General features: G+C 38.1%; 2 protein-coding genes and 1 long non-coding RNA gene across 18 annotated transcripts in view; all 3 read right to left on the bottom strand.

Annotated features, from left to right (window-relative positions):
* The window catches only part of LOC127361686 (extracellular calcium-sensing receptor-like), a 46500-nt gene extending 35357 nt beyond the window's left edge, over window positions 1–11143 (bottom strand). For 3 of the 15 annotated variants that reach the window (XM_051396462.1, XM_051396450.1, XM_051396471.1), the window contains exons 1-2: window positions 4597–5786; window positions 4024–4318 (exon numbers count right to left, since the gene is read on the bottom strand). In XM_051396462.1, the coding sequence (XP_051252422.1) occupies window positions 4024–4318; window positions 4597–4844 (543 nt within the window). In that variant the 5' untranslated portion in view covers window positions 4845–5786. Of the gene's footprint in view, window positions 1–835; window positions 1064–2500; window positions 2777–2872; window positions 3080–3405; window positions 3676–3803; window positions 3891–4023; window positions 4319–4596; window positions 5787–6133; window positions 6229–11045 lie in introns of those variants that run through there. The other 12 variants (XM_051396461.1, XM_051396465.1, XM_051396463.1 and 9 more) reach the window with 9 other exon arrangements.
* On the bottom strand, window positions 6277–24824 carry LOC127361693 (extracellular calcium-sensing receptor-like). Of its 2 annotated transcripts, none has more exons than XM_051396507.1 (9): window positions 24543–24824; window positions 23958–24252; window positions 23705–23791; window positions 23220–23489; window positions 22655–22858; window positions 22299–22568; window positions 21698–21925; window positions 21484–21607; window positions 6277–7526 (listed from the first exon to the last, which is right to left on the bottom strand). In XM_051396507.1, exons 1-9 carry the CDS (start codon window positions 24788–24790, stop codon window positions 6619–6621), a joined length of 2634 nt encoding a protein of 877 aa, XP_051252467.1. In that variant the 5' UTR covers window positions 24791–24824; the 3' UTR covers window positions 6277–6618. The 2 variants fall into 2 exon arrangements, with proteins under 2 accessions (XP_051252467.1, XP_051252468.1); XM_051396508.1 differs by lacking the exons at window positions 21484–21607; window positions 21698–21925; window positions 22299–22568; ... (3 more) ...; window positions 23958–24252; window positions 24543–24824 and adding exons at window positions 7605–7728; window positions 7834–8061; window positions 9502–9777; ... (3 more) ...; window positions 11026–11320; window positions 11599–12027.
* On the bottom strand, window positions 18814–20408 carry LOC127361700 (uncharacterized). Its single transcript, XR_007884344.1, has 3 exons — window positions 19935–20408; window positions 19053–19118; window positions 18814–18934 (listed from the first exon to the last, which is right to left on the bottom strand). It is a non-coding gene; the product is annotated as an uncharacterized LOC127361700 (long non-coding RNA).
* Window positions 24825–26687: the final 1863 nt, after the last annotated feature.

Below are 26687 nucleotides of genomic sequence, written 5' to 3'. Positions count from 1 at the left end.
TTTATGAGGAGCTGGTGAGGCAGATACAAGCCAGGCAGCGCAGACTGCTGCCTGAATAGAAGTGAGAACAATAACTGTCCCTCTCTGCTGCAAAACACCAAACCACTTCAGACTGGCTCCACCTCCTGGCTTGGAAGCCTTGAACACAGCCAGAACCACCATGGTTTTCACCAGGATGCACGAGACGCAAAGCACAAAGCTGATCCCAAATACTGCATGTCTCAGCTGGCATGTCCATAGACTGGGACGGCCGATAAACAGCAGTGAACACAGGAAACATAACTTAAGTGACAGCAACAGCTGGAAGCTCAGTTCTGAATTGTTGGCGCGTACTATAGGTGTACTGCGATGATGGATAAAGATCCCCAGGACAATAGTGCAGATAAATGTTCCCAGCAATGAGGTGGCTGTCAAGCAGATACCCAGAGGCTCATGGTAGGAGAGGAACTCTGTTGTCTTAAGAACACAGCGGTCACGATGGGGGCTGGACCAATAGTCCTCTAGACAACTGGTGCACTCCATGGAGTCTATGAAAAAAGGGACAGTCTTGAGATCCATTTTTATATTATATCTCCAACTTGCAATGTTCTAAAAGTCAGTACCAACCAGTCTTATTGCTGATCTTTCCCTCAGAACAAGGGATGCAGTCAAAACAGCACACAGGTTCCCCTGTCCTTCTGCCCATGCGAGTACCTGGAGGACAGTTCTCACTGCACACTGATTTTGGTGGCTGTAGGAAGAAAAACAAATATCTGTTAGTCTACACTGTGTCCCTATTCTATCTTATACTGCTACAATGTGTTAGCTATGCAGTGTCTGAAAAATCCAAATGAACCTTTTTTGATTTAAAGTTCCAGAAGATTTTGTCTTCCTCAATCGTGAGTTCTTCTCCTTTGAAGGCTGATCTCTTAATCTCACCCACATTCACAAGTTTAGTTCTTCCATCAGGGAGCCACAGCCAGTTCATGATATCATATATTGGTAAGGCATCACCATTTTCATCAAATGAGACTTGATCACCAAATTGTGTGGTGAAGTTGACTTTTTGCAAGTAATACACAAGCTATGAATATCAGAATAAAAGATAGAGGAAAACCAAATTAAAAGAAATATGGCAAACACAGCAGTACCTAGTATTCAAAAATCCAAGTGTACACAATACTTATGAGCGCATGAAGACGTAAAAGGTCCAGTGTGTAACATTAGAAGGATGTGTTCTCACAAATAGACTATATTATCCATATGTATCTTTTCATTTGTGTGTAATCACCTGAATATAGGAATTGTTATATTATTGTTACTTGAGAATTACAATGCCACTGGTCGATTGCATGCGATGTAAATCATATCACATGATACTACTCAGCCAATCAGATCTGTGAACCCTAATAAGCATTATTACTTGAATCAGTGAATGACATACACAGAGGAGACAGACCAGAGAAAAAGTCTGATAAATAAGTGAGACAAAGAAAAGTATTTTCACAAGGTGTGCTCTGAAAAGAGAAAAGTTAGAGAAAATGTCCTTAAGCAAAGGTCCGGAACATCATAATGTCTAACTTGTTGTTGTACCAACATCTGTTTGTAGTCAAAAACTGACTATCAAATCATATAAAGAAGGTATAATTCAAAAATATTTTAACAATATTCTTGTCAGTTTTGACATTGAATTGTAGGGATTATAAATAATGAGTACTCTACTAATAAATGAATGTTCTTTTCTCATTTCAAGTAAAATAAGGGCTGCATTTAGAATTTGGTTTTGAAAAATATGCATCTCAAAATTAAGTGCTTAGTTTTTGAAAAAAAAAAAAAAAGTGTAGCTTCAGTTTCCCCATGACTTTTTCTTTTGTTAATTCCATTCCACATTTTAACAATCTCAACCAATTTTAACAAGAGAAATTGGGAGGAGTTGGATATAAGAGGGAAAGAAAGAGAAAATTAGTTGTTGAACCTGTTCAGTTGTTAAGATGTGTTGAGACTGTTTTATAAAATTGGCTGGTGATAATGCATATTAAACATTATAATCTTCCGGACCCCTGTTAGCAGAAATATTCCATTACTGGACCGCTTTGAATTTTAATTGAATACCCCTGCTCTAGTAGCAGAGAGAGTGCAGGGGCATATGGTAGTCTAGTCTGCCTGACTCATTGATCCTTTCTATGACTGAGGTTTGTGCATGTTAGAATCTATGGCTTCAACCATGGCTCTGAAATATCAGTTTTGTCTTGGATATATGATATTCTCTAAACTATACAGCTTATGTAACGGGTTATTTGAATTGGTTATTTCATCTCCCACTGGACCACTGTACTACTGAATAAACCTATCACTGATCAGATAGTACTATCCACTCCTATTACCCAGCAGTAGGGAAGTCCTTTCAACTATGTTATTCATTTCACAATTAGTAATCTAATAGGTTTATATTTAATAATATAGTCTAAATACTCTTATGATTTAGTCATACAAACAGGTGGAGTGTAAATTGATATCGCACCTGCCATGGCTCCAGTCCTTTCAAATTTCCACAGCTGTGCCCGCTGAAAGGCCCTCTCCCTGGCTCACACTTCAGCATGTCATCAAGGGCGTACGCCAGAGCATACACAGCCTTGTACACATTATACTCTGGTCTGAGGTTTGAAATGTCCAAAAACTCAGTCTCCACATTCTCCAGATCTTCCTGTCCAGTGCATAATGCTCCCCCAGCTTCTAACCAACCTGCTGGAGGTGGTGCAAATCTACACTGAAATGTGTATTCCCAAAACTGGTTTACCTGAGATATATTTATTCACGTTAATGTTTTGTTATAGTTAATGACAATATAGTGTTCTTGCAATTACAAGATCAGATTCGACTTTAAAACTCTTACTGTGCTATTTCCATATCTGTTGTCGTGGTGTTGGTCAGGACGTGTTTGTAGGAGGAATTCCCTGAGCCCTGGTATTTCTCCTCGACGGATGGCGATGCCCAGTGTGCCACCAAGGTATGGCATAAGGTGGGGGGTCTGGAGCACAGCAGCTGCTGTCCAAGCTTCGCTTGCCATCCACTGCAGGTCCGTCACATTTTGCCTCACCACCTGTGGATTATATTAAATATATAACTAGGGTCTAGTGTTGAGAAACAGTTGGTGTCTTGTCTCACTCATTCATACATAGATGCAATCCTATGTGTTACACAGTATTACTGTATGAGCAAAGTGATCTATATCATCATAACTAGAGTTCTGTATAATTTGTCTCAAATGATTTCACTCTAAAACCAAAAAAAACAGGGCCTTTAACAAATAAGAGGTGTGACTTTTTAAAAAATATATTTGTCACAGACTTATATATTATTGTAACTTCTTTCAGTTTGACAATAAAACATTACATTTTATAAAGTAGTAATTAAGTTAAACCTAACCTCTTCCATGAGGTTAATCATGTGACTCTGATGTGCAAACACTATGACCACACGAGCTGTGGACTTCTTCATCACATCCACAATCCTCTTTAGTTCAGCTTGCTCATAGCCCCAGGGCAAAATTTCTAAGTAGGCCAGACAGCCTCCACCAGACTGAGCCAGGTCAGACTGGAAGGAACGGGCAGCGTGATGTCCATAGTCATCGTCACTGATCAGCAGACCTGCCCAAGTCCAGCCAAAGCGGTTTAGAATCTGAATCATAGCACGCACCTGAGTGAGCAAGGAAGGAAAAGTGTTTAGTGTACAGAATATGTTTTTCATTGCAGTGAGGAGATATCTTTCTGAGTCTGACTGCATGCTTTCTTTTCTGCATTCTCATTTTGCTGATAGATGGTCACCTGGAAAGCATCACTTGGGATCGTCCTAAAGAAGGATGGAAACTTCTGCCGGTCACTCAGGCAGGAACATGTTGCAAAATAACTCACCTGTGAAAGATACAGACTGTACATCCTAAAACCATTCAAAGCCTTTTCCGGCTCTTTTAAAGGTTGATTACTCTGTGCTGTCAACTGGCAATACAATTAAAATTGAATTAAAATGATCCAAAAGAAAACTTACCATGGGTACTCTGTACAAACCTAAGACAGTGGAGATGGCAATAGAACGTGTAGAGGAAGAATCACCCACAACCCCTAGGACTGGAGGGGATCCTTCACAGGTCTCTTGTAATATAAATTGCTCCTCTTGACCACTGACTAACGACAACGCTGCACGGAATCCAATCCCTAGATTGACACAGTTATCATAAAGGCTGTATCCCAGAGTCACATTGGGTAGAAGGTTGGGGTTTCTGCTGATCTCATGAATAGCAAAGGCCATGGTCTGGACCTGCCTGAATCCTAGAACATCAAAACTAACAGAAGAAATACAACTGTTTACTAATTTAAAGTACAACATAACTGTGCAACAATGTACATGTTACACAACTACTGATTTTGCAACCAATTAACCCAGTTGAAAAGAAACAAGGATTACAATACTTAATTTAAACTGTGCAAAAAACAAGTTTAAAACTTCATAAATACACAGTGTAGTTATGTAAGACTAATATTTGATTATGAAAAATACATTTGATAAATAGGATTGATTTTCCTTAGTTTCTCCTGCCTGCTGTTTCCCTGACAGACTCACCCATGGCAGGAAGGCTGTTGTGGCTCTGAGGTAAAAGACAGGTCAGGAAAGACAGAAAAGAAGTGGATCTGAAACAGTCCACCGAGAACCACATCTCCAGCTTTGTGCATCCCATTTAGATGAAACTGTCCCTGTAACTGGCAGGAGGAGGAGGAATAAAGAGGGGAGGACACAGCAGAAGAAAAGTGCAAATACAACAACATGAAATACATGAGCAAGAGAAAGTTGATCTCTAAAAATGTCCACATGACTTTCCTCCTGTTTACCCCTTTTCTGAGCCCAGTCAGTTTTATTGCTGTCAACTCCTTTTATTGACTTGCAGTGTTGTTTAATCTTTCGCACCACCCATCAGTGCATAAGCAAAAGTAGGGGCAGGGCCGAAAATGTATTTCATTTTTGATTGAGTTTGTAATGAGGCAGAATTGATTTGTGTGCTTTTAACAACATCTAACCAAGGCCATGTTCGTAAACTTTCCAACTCAAAGTTAAATTCCAGTGACTGACAGAAGTTTATGCAGCACTTCAATGCTTCTGACATATATATTTATGTTCTTTGGTGTAACCCTAACAACAAGATTAGCCTACTGAAAATGAATTAAAAATACCTGGAAGCGTAAACTAACTGGTGCAGAGGCTACAATGTGGGAGAGTGGACGTGGCAAGGATGAGTACTTGCAGAGGTCTCAACTACTGAGATGAGGTGCAACTGGTGTGGCTCTTCTCTGTCTCTAGCACACCTGTCTCCACTCAGTCAGTCACACACACACACACACACACACACACACACACACACACACACACACACACACACACACACACACACACAGGGAGAGAGCCACTTAGGGGGTGGAAGCAGAGATAAGGAGGAGACACAGGAACATAGTCCAGGAGATGTGTAACTTGGTCCACATGTTAAATTTGGGACCCTAAGCATTTTCAGAAATGGAGTATTTGCAAAAAACACCTCTTGGCTGCTATTTTACTTTCCACAAAAACAAAACACGATAACACAGAATAGGTGATCTCTACCCTGGATGGTCAAAGACGACAGTGACACTATATATAACATCATAAACTGTTCAGGTGAATAGTTAACTATGTTTTCAATGTGAGAAGGAAATCACAGAATCTACAAATCTTTAGACTTTATAGTAGTATTGCATGCATGTTGTGAATAGTTTTAAAAGCTTCATCCTTTTGTTCATTCAGTTCATTCAACCCTGATAATACAGTGACTTTAAAGAGAAGAACAATATTCAATATGTCCAGTCCTTGTGTACTAAATTTCTTTATCTTTACAAAAAACAAAATGACCAAAAAATATTATGTGTGGAGGGTTAATGTTAAACATTAGTAACAATTACTCAAATACACTGTAGATGCCAATGTTTTAGACATTTTAATATACTTTCTGGCCAGTCAGTTTTGGAATATAACAATTGATGAAATTTCAAGACACTCACAGTCAACTTTCAACTCTGATGCCTGTATTTGACTCAAGAAAAGTCATAAACGATTGCTTCTTTTAAAGACAAACCTTTTGACATTTAATATTTGGAAATGTAGGAGCTGAGAGAAGCTTTTTGTGTTTGGGGGCAATGTAAAAATAGGTGAGTGTACCTTTAAGTTCACATTAGCTCCAGACAGGTCAAAAATAAATGCAAATAATGAAGTCAAATAAACAGAAATATTTAGCATACTTTATTCAGGGAAAGTAAAAAATAATCAGGTCTAAGATTAACTTACACCAATAAATGTTTGAAAGGAATAATAGCATTTGAATTGCAAATACTTTGCATTTCAACTACATCCTGGAAAGAAAAACTTGTGTTTAAGTATTCTCACACGTGATCCAAGTGGTAAGAGATTTCCTATTCAGATATTTTTTTTTGGCATCAGTCCTGCTTTCTCAGTATGTTAACAAAGATATAAGCCTACTATTAGCCTACTTTTCTACCTGTATTTTTGTATTATGTAGAGAAAAAAGATTAATTCCATCTCATGAAATTAATTGCAGTTTTATTATTCAGTGCCCCGTCCCATGATTGCTTTCTTTGTGTTCTGCTCTGGTTTCAGCAGGATTATGTAACATTTGGGTCCAAACAGTGCCAACAAGAGGCCAAAACTGGAGGCCAAGATTGCAAATACCTCCACTGCATCTGCATATTTGCCTGGAGAGCTGATATAAGCAGGGACAAAGGCCACCCACACAGCACAAAAGATCAGCATGCTGAATGTGATGACTTTGGCCTCATTGAAACTATCTGGAAGATTCCTTGATATGAATGCAATCAGAAAACTGAGGATAGCCAGTAAGCCAATATAGCCCAGTAACACTGCAAACCCAACAGTGGACCCAACTACACACTCATAAACTATCTTGTCATTATAGTATTGAGTGTTTTTATGAGGAGCTGGTGAGGCAGATACAAGCCAGGCAGCGCAGACTGCTGCCTGAATAGAAGTGAGAACAATAACTGTCCCTCTCTGCTGCAAAACACCAAACCACTTCAGACTGGCTCCACCTCCTGGCTTGGAAGCCTTGAACACAGCCAGAACCACCATGGTTTTCACCAGGATGCACGAGACGCAAAGCACAAAGCTGATCCCAAATACTGCATGTCTCAGCTGGCATGTCCATAGACTGGGACGGCCGATAAACAGCAGTGAACACAGGAAACATAACTTAAGTGACAGCAACAGCTGGAAGCTCAGTTCTGAATTGTTGGCGCGTACTATAGGTGTACTGCGATGATGGATAAAGATCCCCAGGACAATAGTGCAGATAAATGTTCCCAGCAATGAGGTGGCTGTCAAGCAGATACCCAGAGGCTCATGGTAGGAGAGGAACTCTGTTGTCTTAAGAACACAGCGGTCACGATGGGGGCTGGACCAATAGTCCTCTAGACAACTGGTGCACTCCATGGAGTCTATGAAAAAAGGGACAGTCTTGAGATCCATTTTTATATTATATCTCCAACCTGCAATGTTTAAAAGTCAGTACCAACCAGTCTTATTGCTGATCTTTCCCTCAGAACAAGGGATGCAGTCAAAACAGCACACAGGTTCCCCTGTCCTTCTGGCCATGCGAGTACCTGGAGGACAGTTCTCACTGCACACTGATTTTGGTGGCTGTAGGAAGAAAAACAAATATCTGTCAGTCTACACTGTGTCCCTATTCTATCTTATACCGCTACAACGTGTTAGCTATGCAGTGTCTGAAAAATCGAAATGAACCTTTTTTGATTTAAAGTTCCAGAAGATTTTGTCTTCCTCAATCGTGAGTTCTTCTCCTTTGAAGGCTGATCTCTTAATCTCACCCACATTCACAAGTTTAGTTCTTCCATCAGGGAGCCACAGCCAGTTCATGATATCATATATTGGTAAGGCATCACCATTTTCATCAAATGAGACTTGATCACCAAATTGTGTGGTGAAGTTGACTTTTTGCAAGTAATACACAAGCTATGAATATCAGAATAAAAGATAGAGGAAAACCAAATTAAAAAAAAATATGGCAAACACAGCAGTACCTAGTATTCAAAAATCCAAGTGTACACAATACTTACGAGCGCATGAAGACGTAAAAGGTCCAGTGTGTAACATTAAAAGGATGTGTTCTCACAAATAGACTATATTATCCATATGTATCTTTTCATTTGCGTATAATCACCTGAATATAGGAGTTGTTATATTATTGTTACTTGAGAATTACAATGCCACCGGTCAATTGCATGCGATGTAAATCATATCACATGATACTACTCAGCCAATCAGATCTGTACACCCTAATAAGCATTATTACTTGAATCAGTGAATGACATACACAGAGGAGACAGACCAGAGAAACAGTCCGATAAATAAGTGAGACAACGAAAAGTATTTTCACAAGGTGTGCTCTGAAAAGAGAAAAGTTAGAGAAAATGTCCTTAAGCAAAGGTCCGGAACATCATAATGTCTAACTTGTTGTTGTACCAACATCTGTTTGTAGTCAAAAACTGACTATCAAATCATATAAAGAAGGTATAATTCAAAAATATTTTAACAATATTCTTGTCAGTTTTGACATTGAATTGGAGGGATTATAAATAATGAGTACTCTATTAATAAATGAATGCTCTTTTCTCATTTCATGTAAAATAAGGGCTGCATTTAGAATTTGTTTTTGAAAAATATGCATCTCAAAATGAAGTGCTTAGTTTTAGAAAAAATGAATAAAAAGTGTATCTTCAGTTTCCCCATTACTTTTTTTTTTTGTTAATTCCATTCCACATTTTAACAATCTCAACCAATTTTAACAAGAGACATTGGGAGGAGTTGGATATAAGAGGGAAAGAAAGAGAAAATTAGTTGTTGAACCTGTTCAGTTGTTAAGATGTGTTGAGACTGTTTTATAAAATTGGCTGGTGATAATGCATATTAAACATTATAATCTTCCAGACCCTTGTTAGCAGAAATATTTCATTACTGGACCGCTTTGAATTTGAATTGAATACCCCTGCTCTAGTAGCAGAGAGAGTGCAGGGGCATATGGTAGTCTAGTCTGCCTGACTCATTGATCCTTTCTATGACTGAGGTTTGTGCATGTTAGAATCTATGGCTCCAACCATGGCTCTGAAATATCAGTTTTGTCTTGGATATATGATATTCTCTAAACTATACAGCTTATATAACGGGTTATTTGAATTGGTTATTTCATCTCCCACTGGACCACTGTACTACTGAATAAACCTATCACTGATCAGATAGTACTATCCACTCCTATTACCCAGCAGTAGGGAAGTCCTTTCAACTATGTTATTCATTTCACAATTAGTAATCTCATAGGTTTATATTTAATAATATAGTCTAAATACTCTTATGATTTAGTCATACAAACAGGTTAAGTGTAAATTGATATCGCACCTGCCATGGCTCCAGTCCTTTCAAATTTCCACAGCTGTGCCCGCTGAAAGGCCCTCTCCCTGGCTCACACTGCAGCATGTCATCAAGGGCGTACGCCAGAGCATACACAGCCTTGTACACATTATACTCTGGTCTGAGGTTTGAAATGTCCAAAAACTCAGTCTCCACATTCTCCAGATCTTCCTGTCCAGTGCATAATGCTCCCCCAGCTTCTAACCAACCTGCTGGAGGTGGTGCAAATCTACACTGAAATGTGTATTCCCAAAACTGGTTTACCTGAGATATATTTATTCACGTTAATGTTTTGTTATAGTTAATGACAATATAGTATTCTTGCAATTACAAGATCAGATTCGACTTTAAAACTCTTACTGTGCTATTTCCATATCTGTTGTCGTGGTGTTGGTCAGGACGTGTTTGTAGGAGGAATTCCCTGAGCCCTGGTATTTCTCCTCGACGGATGGCGATGCCCAGTGTGCCACCAAGGTATGGCATAAGGTGGGGGGTCTGGAGCACAGCAGCTGCTGTCCAAGCTTCGCTTGCCATCCACTGCAGGCCCGTCACATTTTGCCTCACCACCTGTGGATTATATTAAATATATAACTAGGGTCTAGTGTTCAGAAGCAGTTGGTGTCTTGTCTCACTCATTCATACATAGATGCAATCCTATGTGTTACACAGTATTACTGTATGAGCAAAGTGATCTATATCATCATAACTAGAGTTCTGTATAATATGTCTCAAATGATCTCACTCTAAAACCAAAAAAAACAGGGCCTTTAACAAATAAGAGGTGTGACTTCTTCAAAATTATGTTTGTCACAGATTTATATATTATTGTAATTTCTTTCAGTTTGACAAATAAAACATTACATTTTATAAAGTAGTAATTAAGTTAAACCTAACCTCTTCCATGAGGTTAATCATGTGACTCTCATGTGCAAACACTATGACCACACGAGCTGTGGACTTCTTCATCACATCCACAATCCTCTTTAGTTCAGCTTGCTCATAGCCCCAGGGCAAAATTTCTAAGTAGGCCAGACAGCCTCCACCAGACTGAGCCAGGTCAGACTGGAAGGAACGGGCAGCGTGATGTCCATAGTCATCGTCACTGATCAGCAGACCTGCCCAAGTCCAGCCAAAGCGGTTTAGAATCTGAATCATAGCACGCACCTGAGTGAGCAAGGAAGGAAAAGTGTTTAGTGTACAGAATATGTTTTTCATTGCAGTGAGGAGATATCTTTCTGAGTCTGACTGCATGCTTTCTTTTCTGCATTTTCATTTTGCTGATAGATGGTCACCTGGAAAGCATCACTTGGGATCGTCCTAAAGAAGGATGGAAACTTCTGCCGGTCACTCAGGCAGGAACATGTTGCAAAATAACTCACCTGTGAAAGATACAGACTGTACATCCTAAAACCATTCAAAGCCTTTACTGGATCTTTTAAAGGTTGATTACTCTGTGCTGTCAACTGGCAATACAATTAAAATTGAATTAAAATGATCCAAAAGAAAACTTACCATGGGTACTCTGTACAAACCTAAGACAGTGGAGATGGCAATAGAACGTGTAGAGGAAGAATCACCCACAACCCCTAGGACTGGAGGGGATCCTTCACAGGTCTCTTCTAATATGAACTGCTCTTCTTGACCACTGACTAACGACAACGCTGCACGGAATCCAATCCCTAGATTGACACAGTTATCATAAAGGCTGTATCCCAGAGTCACATTGGGTAGCAGGTTGGGGTTTCTGTTGATCTCATCAATAGCAAAGGCCATGGTCTGGACCTGCCTGAATCCTAAAACATCAAAACTAACAGAAGAAATACAACTGTTTACTTATTTAAAATACAACATAACTGTCCAACAATGTACATGTTACACTACTACTGATTTTGCAACCAATTAAGCCAGTTGAAAAGAAACAAGGATTACAATACTTAATTTAAACTGTGCAAAAAACAAGTTTAAAATTGCATAAATACACAATGTAATTATTTAAGACTAATATTTGATTATGAAAAATACATTTGATAAATAGGATTGATTTTCCTTAGTTTCTCCTTCCTGCTGTTTCCCTGACAGACTCACCCATGGCAGGAAGGCTGTTGTGGCTCTGAGGTAAAAGACAGGTCAGGAAAGACAGAAAAGAAGTGGATTTGAAACAGTCCACCGAGAACCACATCTCCAGCTTTGTGCATCCCATTCAGATGAAACTGTCCCTGTAACTGGCAGGAGGAGGATGAATAAAGAGGGGAGGACATAGCAGAAGAAAAGTACAAATACAACAACATGAAATACATGAGCAAGAGAAAGTTGATCTCTAAACATGTCCACATGACGTTACTCCTGTTTACCCCTTTTCTGAGCCCAGTCAGTTTTATTGCTATGTCAACCCCTTTTATTGACTTGCAGTATTGTATAATCTTCTGCACCACCCATCAGTGCATAAGCAAAAGTAGGGGCAGGGCCTAAAATGTATTTAATGTGTGATTGATTTTGTAGGTTGATTTTGTGCACTTTTAACAATATCTACCCATGGCCATAGCAGTTTTTCTTAACCACAGTTAAGTTGTGGATGACTGCATCCCTCATAGCAAAACTGGTCTTGCCCCGCGACAACCCACGCGGCCCGTTATACTCGGCCCATATACAGAAATGAATTTCACATGCTGTCCAGATCTAGTAGCTACACATTGTCCATGACATTGCCATATCTCAGCCAACTAGGAGGCCCTATCATGGCTGTTGGACCAGTTTCAGCTTAGGTCCCAGATGTCAGGTTTGACTAAGCTTTAACAAAAACAAATAATAAATAAATATATATATATATATATATATATATATATATATATATATTTTTTTTTTTTTTTTTTTTTTTTTGCCTTTTATTGCCTTTATTATAGTGACAGCTGAAGATAGACAGGAAAGGGGGGGCAGGTCAGATTCGAACCCGGGCTGCTGCAGCAACTCTGTACATGGGTCACCAGCTCTACCGACTGAGCACCCATAACAGGGCACCCATATAACAAATGTTTATTGATTTTTTACACAACACCATTTGCAACACTGTTATTTGTCAAACAATCTCTTTCTTCTCTTCAACTCCTCTGTTCCAACATGGGACCAGAACAGGGCCAGCTATGGTTGTACAGTTGGCTGAGATATGGCTATATCATGGGCAGTATGTGGCTACCAAATCTCGGCCACATGTGGACTGTAATTCATTGCTGTATGGACCAGACCAATTTTGTGGAAATGTTTGAGGTCGACTGATATTTGCAAGACGGTCATATTAAGCGTTGATAAGTCATATTAGTTTAACTTTGACATGTAAGTTATGTTGTAAAGTACACAGACTGTTTCACCTCAACTCAACATCTGCTTGCATTGTTGCAAAATACAAGTTTTCTTCAGAATTGCTCTTCAGTTTAAAACATATGCACATATAGTATATGTTTCAGAAGAGCCCATTTGTACTGCGTATAATCCCAAATGTATGTGTGTGACAACCATACCAAATTAAACTCACAAAATGCTTAAAACAGAGTATGTGGATGTTAATATCCCACATTAATGAGTTTAAGTTTAATCAAATGTCCACTAGATGGTAGCAAATGATGAAATAACACCTCTTCCTATTTACTTTTTATTGCACTGTTTCTGTTTGATGGATGCCTATTGTATCTGTCTGACACACAGTAACTTATAAAATATTAAATATGATCAGTTTTGCAAATAAAATGTGTCCATTGCAGGTAATCCCATTAGACTGCCGTCTGTCTAATTTGCCATGCTATAGATTTGCTCTTTAGAGTGTTTGTTAAATACTACGTTGGCGCACCTTCACACACACTCACATTGTCTTAAGTCTTAAAGTACAACATGGTGACTGTATTTTTATATTTACCGGAAGAAACCTATGAGGGAGGTCTAAATATTTATTTAAACTCGCTACATTAATAGTGATTGCATACACATACTAGAAAATACTGCCTAACCCAAACCCAAGAAAGCATCTTATTTGGGAGGGATTTAAGAAAAACACATTGCAAATTGAACTCTAACATAATGAGGATAATATGAATTTCATAGTCTCCTGCATTAAAATACTGATTAAAATTAGGCAACCATCACGTGCAATTAAAATAATTAAGACAGACACTTTAAATCAGCGAAAATTAATTTCCATTCAGGCTTTAGAAAACAATTATAACAATTAATGCAAAAATACCAAAACGTCTTTTATTTTTTCTGTATAATGTCCAGCCATTACCTAGTTATGCTATTTTGAATGTCAGTGGGGTTGGGTATTTTATTATTTCACTTTTTGATAATTCTTTTTAGAAATGAAATTGAGAGTTAATAAGGGCTATGGGGTTAATCTGTAGATTTAATAACAAATATTATTGCCATTTATGTTCATGAAGATTAAAAGCCATTTAGTTTATTGGAATGACAGGCAGGGTTGTGAAGGGCAATCGTAGACCTGCAGAGTCCTGTGGAGCACGACGGATGTGGACAGGCCGACAGGAGGCCCGGGCGACAATTGACACAGCGCATTGGGAGACCTACCTGGAGAGCCAATAGGAAGTGAGGATGGTGAGAAGAAGACTGAGGCCCAGGCATCAGTCAGTTGCCCAATGGGGCAACAACCGGTCACACCTCTGCTGTGTGGCCTGAAAACCACCCCAGCAAGAACCCCTCAGCATCTAGAGTCAAACAAGCTATGTGCTCACCCCTGACACTGAGTGGCCCAGATGGGCTGGCAAACCTGTAATGATCCTTGCGCAAGTTCACTTATGAAAACCTTGATACAACGTTTACTTCCTGAAGATAGTCAAGTATGATTGTCTGCTCAGTGCTTCGCCATAGGCCATGACAAACTTCGGTGGGCCCCTTTCAAGGACCTCACTAAACTGTCAAAGGGTGGTGACAACATGAGCTTATGACCTGCCTCTTGGTGAAGGACAGATGGTGATCCATTGTATTGTGGATGTACATATGACCAAACATTTGCATGACAGTACTTTTTAAGATTGTATTTGGTTTTATTGTATATCAGTGTTTTTTTGGGGGGTTTGATGGTTAAACAAACATTTCTAGGCCTTTATATAGATTTATAGTGGCTTATTCTACTGGCAGGAGTACAGAGAATATAAAAACATTTTAATGTCATAATGTATATTCTGACAGCTTTGATTACAGAAAATTATACACTATATAAAGGAATCAGAATGCATGGAAATTGAGACTATTAGACCATTAGGAAAATGTTTACTGTGCTCATAAATCAAGAGTGAACAGTATCAGTGTGTTATTGCAGCCAATGGAGCTCTCCCTGCTGGCCTTTACATGGAATGCAGGTTTTAAGACACTTGCACGTTGGCTTCAATTTTCAGACCCGGAAGCTCTGTTCATTATATATACTGTCAATGGGTTTAGATTATGCACAGTGTCACCTCCCTAGTAGCAAATTTATTGGTTATTAAATCAATATTTACCATTGTGCTATCACTATAAAAGTATCTGCTGGTGTTTCTGCTAAATGACCAGACACAAACAGCATTAATAATGTAACCCTACTATTTTATTAAAATGTTTTATTGCTTCTTGTTTCATCTGGTTATGATCATTGTTGAATGCAAAATATAAAGTGGATCCATAATAAACTTAAAGTGCTAGTTTTATGCTTTTGTGGTGGCTCGACCCATGATTGCTTTCTTTGTGTTTCTCTCTGGTCTCAGTAGGATTATGTAACATTTTGGTCCAAACAGTGCCACCAAGAGGCCAAAACTGGAAGCCAGGATGGCAAATACCTCCACTGCATCTGCATATTTGCCTGGTGAGTTGACGTAAGCAGGGACAAAGGCCACCCACACAGCACAGAAAATCAGCATGCTGAAAGTGATGAGCTTGGCCTCATTGAAGTTGTCTGGAAGATTCCTTGCCAGGAAGGCTAACAGGAAGCTAAGGATTGCCAGTACACCGATATAGCCAAGTAACACAGTAAAACCAACTGTAGACCCAACTACACTCAAAAAATAATTTGTTCAATGTACTTAATATAGTTATGTCAACAATTTCCACAAAACTGTGTTGTGTTCAAACTAATTTAATACTATAATTACAGAGAAAATAATGAACTTATGTGAAACCAACAAGACTGTATTAAGTAACTTCAATATTATCTGGTCAAGTTAGCCTTAATTGATCAGGCAGTGTTCAGCTAACTAAACAGGCATTCATTACACTGACCTAACTCACTAATTTATGTGTAACTCAGCTGCATTGAGTAACACTAATTGAACAACCCCTTGTAGTTCCAACTAAACTGACTTGAATAATCAGTACTTACATAGTTTTCATTGTTATCAAGCTAGTGAATAATGTTGGACTTACTAAACCTAGTTATGTCAACAATTTCCACACAATGTAGTTAAGTAAATTCAAATTACAATACCTTAGTTCTGTGAAAAATATTATTTATTGCCAATGGAAAACTACAACAATCACAAACAAAACAAACAAACAAATTTTAAACCACAAACTTTGAATTTGCGTGAGTTATACCTTAAAATTGCTCCTGCATATCAAGCAAACCATTTTTCAACATGTATAGCTTATTTTTATTTCCCCATTTCTAAATAAAAATGTTTATATTAAAATGTTTTTATGCTATAAAATACTAAATTTTGTTTACAGTTAAATTTGTATAAAATGCCCAATGAAAACAAAAATCTCTTACAGGACCTACAAAACCAAACCAAAACTTAAAGCTATATTCTTTAAGAAGCAGGCAGAATGAACATGGCTTTTTTCCCTCACAATTACTGAACACTGTACAATGAAACATTAGATACTGATTTTTTAAAGATCCATCCTATTCATGTAGAACCATCTACATGAATAGGGTGAACAAATGTCAAGTAAAAATACTTCAAAATTATCTTTTCCTCCCTGCCACTTCAGCATTGTAGGGGTAAAAAAACAAACAAATCAGTGCAGTGTTTTCTAAAATTAAATCACAAAGGAAAAAAAGGAAAAATAAAAAAGTAGTCCAACGTACATTTTCAACAGACAGTACCAAATCTTATGAACAGGAACTTGGTCAACGTTTGATCACAGCACCATAAACACGATTTCGATTTGTTTCTCTCATCCTCCTTGCTACAACTTTCAATATTCACCCATCACTCTCCATTTCACATTGTTGATCTCCACTTCTGCAGCTGACGTGAATTCAAACTTCTCATTTGTGTTTTTCAAGTTTGTTATTGTCTCTTTTGTAAACATTTTCTCAACTCTGTTAAACATTTAGTGCATCTGATCCACTCTTCACAGTTCACAGTTCACAGTTCAACATGCAGATCCAAAAATCAGTTTTCTGCCAGATGGTTTGGGATGGAATTTGTCCTCCAAGTTTCCTCTGTGCTGCTCAGGAGCACTACACTCTAAAATGTTCCTTCAAATAGTTTGTTCTTTAGCACTTGAGCCTTTGTTGAAAGTTTGTTGCCATCTAGTTCCATCACAAGTTTTTGCAGAACCTCAAATGTGTACTTCAGGTTTGTTGGATAGCTCAGGTCCAGTGAGTACATCAGGCCAAACAAAATGGCGACTGCATTTGCAGTGTTATCAAGGTCATGGAGCACTTCCACACCTTCAATGATTATTCCAACATCTGCCAGGCCATCTGTAGACTCTGCACCTTCCATCTTTATGGCAAAGATTCCCAGGACTGTCTGGTCCATAGCCTCCTGGTTGTCTTCAACATCCTCAAAAACAGAACAAATACACCTTCAGTTACAATATACACACCATTTATTATCCATCCAGCCTCCAATAATACCTTAAGACAGTAGTTCACAAACTGCTTTTAATGTGATTTCAATGAGGGAATTTTACTATGGAAGCATGTCCCAAATCTTTCTGTCTGTTAGAATGTCAGGCAATCTGATGCATTTTTCTTGTTGTCCATAAATGTCATGTTTGGATCCAAGACACTAAGGAACTGCCTGCTAAGAAGTTTTGTGTGTGTACCCTAAGCCTGCATGATATCTTATTCGTCTGTGTGATAGACTTGTCAAAAACTTCTAAAATAACAATCACATTTTCAGTTTCTGGAGAGAAAGTACAGTAGAAACCAAAGGCCAAAATACTTACCATGTACTCTCTTATGAGATTTTCAGGGTCTTCATTGAGGTAAACCATTAGTGCTTTCAGTACACAGGCTCTTCTTGTTTCAACAGCATCATTCTACAGCAGAGAACAAGGGAAGTGTGTAAGAGTAGTTATATTGGTATTGCATTGTGCAGCAATTACCACTACAGATCATCACTGCTCAGCCAAACTGGTCAGACTACTAATTTTCCGCCCTACAGTGGCCAGCTGGTTCGTCTTCATCATAAAAAATAAATTAAATAAAAAGTACCTTATCCAAGTCTGCCATGATAGTCCTTATTTTCCGCCCTGCTGCTCCTCCTTTTTTTTGAAGATTGTAATCAGCCGTGTAGAATGATGATCCAGCTGTTGCATGAATTTCGATCTCAGTGGTACAGTGGTGATGCAAGTAAAGTCTGCTTCTACCTACAGACATTTAACAAAGTATAAAAATATCAACACAATACAGCTCAAAGGCAATAATAATCAAATTACTGGACTAACGAAATGTTATTGTGACTTCCTAAGATGAAAATTTTGTCACATGATCAGGTATTGTGTGGATCATTAAATTAATGCAATATAGGACTACAACAAGGATATCCCTTAGTTATTTTTCCCAAAAGTTATAATTTTCACAGATATGATTCTGTTACCCAGTTCCAATGACCACCACATGCTTGCAGTACAACAAATTTGACACAATGCTTTTCTGGAAAATTACATCACATGAATAAAGACACTTCACCTTGCATTTAATAAATTCATAATTCTAATTTTCACCTTTGGGTGAAGATCCTCCAAAAGAACAATTTAATGAATCTGCTGTGGCATTTTTCACAATTCCAGCTTTTAAATCATTCAGTGTATATGTCCTGTGTTTTTGTTCTTGTGGGTTTGGTATGTTCCGTAAATATTTGTTTGAAAGGAACAATTCTCAAAATGCAACATATAGTTTCGTGTTTTTTTAGATGGCTATTAACATGAGTTAAAAATTCTTTCAATGAAGCAATGTGGCTATTTGAACAATGGTGGCAGTTGAATGTTGTGCAATATACTGATATTTGAGAGGTCTGATCAAAATGTGATCTACCCAGGTGACTTCGCAGTGCATTCCAAGTTTTAAATGTGCACAGGCAATTTGAATATGTGCATGGATAAGGGTGTTTGCGGCCAAAGTGGCCATGTTTTAACCTATAGTGCTTCAATAACTGATACCTTGTCGTTTCCTCTGCAGCACACTCTTTACACTTCCACATTCATAATGCTGGAAATGAAACACAACCAAAAAAAAAAAATTACTATCCCATATACAGTATTAGATTTGAACATCTGTGGATACTTAAAGGTTAAGTCTGGATGTATTACTTCGTAACTGTACTTACCACTACTGAAGAGCCACAAACAAATGCAGACTGTCCAGTCCTCAAGCTCACAAATGTATGGAAGACCTGTAAAATATAAATACAGTCTATTTAATATCAGTTAGACTTATGATAAGCAAACAGTTATAACTTGAACATATTGAGAGCAAACACATGTTTAGTTTTACAGTTGGGATAGCACTGAAACCTGAAAGTGATATATCATTCAACACATAACCAGCTCTGGGTGTGGTAAAGAAAGCATTCTTTGTTTTATATATAATTGGCTATTCATTAGTAATATTATCAATATTTTCATGCATTTTCAGGACTCTATCATCCACATTTAGTTATGTATTATTAATGATACAGAAGAGCCTTTTGTATTCATAAACATATACATGCAGAAATTAATGTTCTTCTAAAATATTTGGGAATATATTACATGAGTAATGTTTTTAAAACTCCTGCAGTACAATCATCTGACAGTCCGGCGTGTGCTCCCTGCCTTGCTCATTCAAACAGCCTATCATATCCCTGAATGATATGAGAGACAGGCAAACAGCCAATCATTTAACAGCTATGTAGTTCAGTAGTGTCAAAACAGCTGTAGTGAGAACATAAGGCTAAAGAAGCAGAATGGTAACCAGTAGACCGTTATTGTGCGTCTGCCCCAATTCTGAAGCAGGCAGCAACAGTTACGTAGTGGTGGAAAACTAATCATACTAGTTTAAAATTTCCTTTGTATTATCATTCAGGCTAAGGCTAAACAACGGTCCAAAAGTCACTTTTCTGTCACAACATACAGCAACATCTGACGTATTTTTCAAACTCTGTTTTCCTCAAAGGCACTGTGACTGCATAGTATATTTTATCACAAAATTTGGCCCATAATATACTTACACACAGAGCTATATTCCTTTGCAAATGCTGACTCAGTTCTGAGTGATCAGCGCAGTCTGTCCTGACGGAGCTCCCTCACTCTTGGTCGCCCACTCACTCACTCGCTAGCATAAAAAAAAAAAGTCACTTAACTAGCTTACCATTAGCTGCTGGCCTGCAGCTTAAATACAAGCTAATGACACTGTTTTTAACTAAGCTGTTAAAAAACTTATGGTCCCAAACTTGTAAACCACCAACACAATTTTTAAGGTCACCTTACCTTGCTACCAGGAGCTCTGCTGCCCATACAATGAATTGTTAACAAAAAAAAAAAAAAAAATGCCATTAAAACTAAACCAATGTAAGGTTGCATTTGGTGAGATGCTAAACTAGAATTCCAGAGTTAAATTGTTATTTTAATGTATGTCTGTCATATGGCATTTTGTTAATTGGCTAGCTTGTTAGCGAGCTAGCATGAGCTAAAATGTGCTCATATATGCTAGATTTTCGCAAGACAAGTAAAGTAGCACCACCAATATCACTCTCTAACCATCCACAAATGTTAAAACATCAAAAAATATACTTACTCAGACAGAGATAGATGTCATTTGATGAAAGCAGGGTAAGATCTTGACCGAGAACACATTGCCCGCCAATTTGCCACAGCAACAGTGGAGTTTGTGGAATCAGCTTCTGAGCATGCAGAAAGCCATCTAGAGCATTCTTAGTTTGATTGTGCAATTCACTCAACAGTGTTATGTTGAATTTACTTAGCTGGCTTCTTTTGCTTTGAGAAGTTTTCATTTTAAGTTAAACTTATTAAAGTGGACTTGGTTTTAAAACCAAACACAGAAATGTTAATTAAATGTAATATAGGATCATTTATTTAATTCAACAACTCACAGAGTTCACTTTTTGAGTGTACACACTCGTAAACTATCTTGTCATTGTGGTATTGAGTGTTTTTATAAGGCTCTGGTGAGGCAGACACAATCCAAGCGGTGCATATTGCTGCCTGAATGCAAGTAAGAGCTAAAACTGTTCCTCTCTGCTGCATAGCACCAAACCACTTGAGATTGGCTCCACCTCCTGGCTTGGAAGCCTTGAACACAGCCAGAACTACCATGGTTTTCACCAGAATACATGAGACAGAAAGCACAAAGCTGATCCCAAATGCTGCATGTCTCAGCTGACATGTCCATAGCCTGGGACGGCCAATAAACAGCAGTGAACACAGGAAACACAGTTTAAGTGACACCAAGAGCAGAAAACTCAGTTCTGAATTGTTAGCACGTACCATGGGTGTACGCCTATGATAGGTGAAGATGCCCAAAACAACGGCACAGATAAATGTGCCCAGCAACGAGGTGGTTGTCAAACAGATACCCAGAGGCTCATTGTAGGAGAGAAACTCTGTTTTCTTAGGAATACACTCGTTACGCTTAGGGCTGGACCAAAAGTCTTCCGGACAACTGGTGCATTCCATGGAGTCTGACACAAAAGCAGAAGATATTAACTTTATATAGCATTCATTAAGTAAAATAAAAATATTGAAAACATAAATACCCACCAGTCTTATTGCTGATCTTTCCCTCAGAACAAGGAATGCAGTCAAAACAACACACAGGTTCCCCTTTCTTTCTGGCCATGCGGGTTCCTGCTGGACAGCTCTCACTGCACACTGACTGGGGTGGCTGTAGGGCGGTAATTTTATTTGTCATTTTTTATCATTGTACATTGCTAAGATCTACAGTAGGAGATGTGTTTGAAAAAGCAGAAATAACCTTGTTCGATTCAAAATTCCAGAAGATTTTGTTTTCATCAATTGTGAGCTCTTCACTTTTGAAGGCAGACTTCTTAACTTCACCCACATTCTGAACTTTAGTTCTTCCATCAGGGAGCCATAGCCAGTTCATGATATCATATATTGGTAAAGCATCACCATTCTCATCAAATGAGACTTCATCACCAAATTGTGTGGTGAAGTTGACCTTTTGCAAATAATGTACAAGCTACAAATAGAGAATACATAATGAAGAAAAAAAGATAAAGAGTGTGACAGACTCCATTCAAAAGCAGGTTTAACCTACTTTTCAAATGATTTGCAACAAAATCACGAAATTTTAATTTTAGTCTAACTGGTTAAATAGCAGTCTGTGATCTTTGTCACAAAACAAAATAGTAATGTGTTTTATCCTGCTACTTGTAGTATTAAATATTTTACCTTTTAAAGAAATAATAAAATTAGTAGCCACTATCAATTCCATTGCAAAATGTATTTTTTCTATAATATCCTATATGAACAAAACTAAATTCATTAAGTACCTCAAGCAGAAGCAGCTGTTTTCAAAACATAAACAGGTGGAGTGTAAATTGATATCACACCTGCCATGGCTCCAGTCTTTCTGAAGTGGCACAGCTGTGCCCACTGAAAGGCCCTCTCCCTGGTTCGCATTGCAGCATGTCATCAAGCGCATATGCCAGAGCATACACAGCCTTGTAAACATTGTACTCAGGCCTGAGGTTAGAAAGATCCAAAAACTCAGTCTCCACATTTTTAATATTTTCCAGTCCAGTACATAGTGGTCCCTCTGCTTCCACCCAACCTGCTGGATCAAATCTACATTGAAATGTGTATTCCCAAAATTGTCTCACCTGAAATATTAAAAAGTCAGTATTAAAAGAAATGACAACATATTATTCTTGCAATTGTAGACCAAATTGTGGAATTAAATTCTTACCATGCTATTTCCGAAGTCACTGTCATTTTGGTTAGGACGTATTTGTAAGAGGAATTCCCTGAGTCCTGGTATTTCTCCTCGACGGATGGCAATGCCCAACGTCCCAGCCAGGTATGGCATGAGGCTGGGTGTCTGGAGCACAGTAGCTGTTGTCAAGGCTTCACTTGCTATCCACTGTCTGCCTGTTACATTCTGCCTCACCACCTGCATAACATTATATAAAACAAAACTGTTAAAAAAATACAGTCTACTGCAAATGTTGATTTGTGTACAGCAATTATCTACACACATTTTTTGTAACATAGGTAGAGATAAAAAAAAAACATATTCTTAAGTACAGGACAAGGTGCTCAATTTAAAAAAGGACCTGTTTAAAAAAGGAGCACATATAAGTGTGGTAAATAAGCACAACTCTTTGAGTGTTCTGTTTGTTGTAAGCTTCCCTTCATAACCAAGCCAATTTAATACAATTATTTTAATAATTAAATTATTTATTTCATTATTTGGGAATGGTCCTTACGTTTCCAAAAATCATTAATTTCATTCATTACATTATAATTCCAACCTCTTCCATTAGTTGAAACATGTGGATTTCGTGGGCAAACACCATGACCACACGAGCTGTTGATGTCTTTATCACATCCACAATCCTTCTGAGTTCACTTGGCTCACTGTCCCAGGGCAAAACTTTCAAGTAGGCCAGACAACCTCCACCAGACTGAGCAAGGTCAGACTGGAAGGATCGAGCAACATGGAGTCCATAGTCATCATCACTGACCAGCAGGCCTACCCAAGTCCAGCCAAAGTGTTTTAGAATCTGAATCATAGCACGAACCTAAATGGATATATTAGTGTGAAGCAATTAGTACACAGACAATATGTTGTCCTAAAATAACATATATCTAACTTTAATCAGTGTAACTTATAGAGTTAAGAGTTCAGGAAATAAAAAAATAAAAAATAATTGAGGACATATTTCACAAGCTTGCTATACTGTCTGTACTGTGAAACATATTTTTGCAGTTTTTAATTTTGCTAATGGAGTTTCACCTGGAAAGCATCACTTGGAATTGTTCTAAAGAAGGATGGAAACCGTTGCCGATCACTCAGGCAGGAACATGTAGCAAAATAACTCACCTATAAAGAAACACATACGTACACACAGGTAACTCATCTCATACAAGTCAGACCCATTTGAATTATTTTCATATTTTAGCAATGTATTACTTTGAAAGATGAAAATAATTCAAACACTGTGCATTAAAAATACAACAGTACAAGGCATAGAAGACAGAAAACTTACAATGGGCATCTTGTATAAACCAAGCACATTGGAGGCGGCAATAGAAAATGTTGAATAGTGATCACCCACAATCCCCAGGACTGGAGGGGACCCGAAACAGTTCTGTTGAAGCAGAAACTGCTCCTCTCGTCCACTTGCCAGTGATAATGCACCACTGAATCCAACAACAAGTGCACCACAGTTATCATAAAGACTGTATCCGAGAGTCACATTAGGTAGGAGATTGGAGTTCTTGTTGATCTCATCAATAGCAAAGGCCATGGTCATGGCATGCCTGAATCCTAGAGTGTCAAAGCTAACAGACAAAATGTCACAATTAATCACTAAAAAGTAATATGGCACTGTGAGAACTGGGTAGATGTATATGAAACACAACAGTAAAGCTATGGAAATACCACATTATACAGAATACAGATGCATTTTTAAAAATAAGCCTATCACTAAAACTGTCATGAAAAGTTGCATTACTCATGTTTCATAAGCACTGCAGCACAGTGACATTTTCTTCTGTACCAATGAATACTCTGAGTAGATGAGATAATTTGCACAGATTTGTGCTGGCTTCTGTATGTGTGTCAAACTTACCCTTTGCAGATGGGCTGTTTTGGCTCTGAGGAAAATGTTCGCTCAGGGAAGACAGAGGTGTAGTGGACCTCAAACAGCCCACCTAGAACCACATCGCCAGGCTTGTGCACTTCATTAAGATGAAACCTTCTCCGTAATTTACAAGATGAGGGAATAGAGGAAGACCCAGGGCATAAAGAGAAGGAAGACAAAAAAAACAAAATAAGGTGGACACACAGAAAGAAATATGTGTCAAAAAAAGCTCCCATAACTGCCCTCCTCCCTTCACAACAGTTTCTATTCTTCATATACGGTTGTTTCATTTTATATGCAGGGCTATGTCATCACCATTGCATGCTTTCCGTCATTATTTGGTCTTTCACATCCCTCATGAGGGCACAGGCTATGGGGGCAGGACAAGACACACAAATAAACTTGATTATCTTATTATAACATATACCACTTGGGTAACACTTTATAATGAGTACACACCATTAAGCATTAGTTAAGCATGAATAAATACTGAATTCATCATTTATAAAGCATGAATACACATTAGTATGTAGTTTATAAACACAGTTAAAAATGTTTTATTCATCATTGATAAGCACATTAATTATGGATTAGTAAATACTGAATTCATCATTTATAAAGCATGATTCTGCTGTAAATAGTCATTACTATGTGGTTTATAATCACAGTTATAAATGTTTTACTCTTCATTGTACTGTACATTTCTGCATGCACTTGCACATCCACTATTCAGACATGTATTAATGATTAGTGACTGTGTTAGCAGATGTTTTATAAAAACTCACAACAAATTAATTTTCTAATGATGGCCTATAAACAGTGATTAATGCAGGAATTCACAGTTATAAAGCACTTACTACTCGTTAATTAAGTATTTTGCGCGAGCTTATCTAAAGTGAGCACTATCTATGGCTTATTAAGCATTTACAAATGAGATATAAAGGCTGACAATGCCTCAAGACTCACAAAATGTTCAGTTATCTTAACAGACGAAGGAGAGACACAACACAAAGGGATATAGAACATATTGTATTGATATTTACTGAAACTTCCCAAGATATTGTATGAAGACGAACAAGGGTGGTTTATGAAGACATGCTATTGTTGTGATCTTATCTGTTTGGGACGTGTACGTAAATATGACGTAACATCCAACGTGATGAGAGCGGGAGGCGGGATGTTACGTCATATTTACGTTAACTCTCAGAAGTTTCTGACAGTGCAGCCAAGGGGAGCATGGAGAAGCACATTGGAGTCGGCGGCCGTCAGCGGCACTAGTGGTTAGTATGTCTTTGTTTGGTAGCACACATTATGGTGAAAGCTAACGTTAGCTTGTCAACAGCTGCAGGTGTTTGCCCTCGCTCCCCGACTAACGTTAGTAACGTTACTAACGTTACCGACCCGCCCGCGGTGGCTAAGCCGACCTAGTCTAGTCTAGCCGGGCGAGGTGAGTACCTAGCAGCGGCAGGTCGGAAACTTCTGAGAGTTAATGTAAATAGGACGTAACATCAGCACGTCATCAACGTGATGAGAGCGGGAGGCGGGATGTTACGTCATATTTACGTACACGTCCCAAACAGATAAGATCACAACAATAGCATGTCTTCATAAACCACCCTTGTTCGTCTTCATGCAATATGTTAGGAAGTTGCAGTAAATATCAATACAATATGTTCTATATCCCTTTGTGTTGTGTCTCTCCTTCGTCTGTTAAGATAACTGAACATTTTGTGAGTCTTGAGGCATTGCCAGCCTTTATATCTCATTTGTAAATGCTTAATAAGCCATAGATAGTGCTCACTTTAGATAAGCTCGCGCAAAATACTTAATTAACGAGTAGTAAGTGCTTTGTAACTGTGAATTCCTGCATTAATCACTGTTTATAGGCCATCATTAGAAAATGAATTTGTTGTGAGTTTTTATAAAACATCTGCTAACACAGTCACTAATCATTAATACATGTCTGAATAGTGGATGTGCAAGTGCATGCAGAAATGTACAGTACAATGAAGAGTAAAACATTTATAACTGTGATTATAAACCACATAGTAATGACTATTTACAGGAGAATCATACTTTATAAATGATGAATTCAGTATTTACTAATCCATAACTAATGTGCTTATCAATGAT

This window comes from Dicentrarchus labrax, unplaced genomic scaffold, assembly GCF_905237075.1.
Source record: "Dicentrarchus labrax unplaced genomic scaffold, dlabrax2021, whole genome shotgun sequence".
Taxonomy (NCBI): domain Eukaryota; kingdom Metazoa; phylum Chordata; class Actinopteri; family Moronidae; genus Dicentrarchus; species Dicentrarchus labrax.
This window is presented reverse-complemented; position numbering and strand designations above follow the sequence as displayed.

What these genes read in the sequence shown, in the direction of transcription:
- LOC127361693 (XM_051396508.1), bottom strand. Translation starts at nt 11,846, where the DNA reads ATGTGGACATGTTTAGAGATCAACTTTCTCTTGCTCATGTATTTCATG. An exon ending in AAGGACTGGAGCCATGGCAG is followed by an intron (nt 8,062 to 9,501) that starts GTGCGATATCAA and finishes TGATATTCATAG; the next exon opens with CTTGTGTATTACTTGCAAAA. An exon ending in AAAGATCAGCAATAAGACTG is followed by an intron (nt 7,527 to 7,604) that starts GTTGGTACTGAC and finishes CTTTTTTCATAG; the next exon opens with ACTCCATGGAGTGCACCAGT.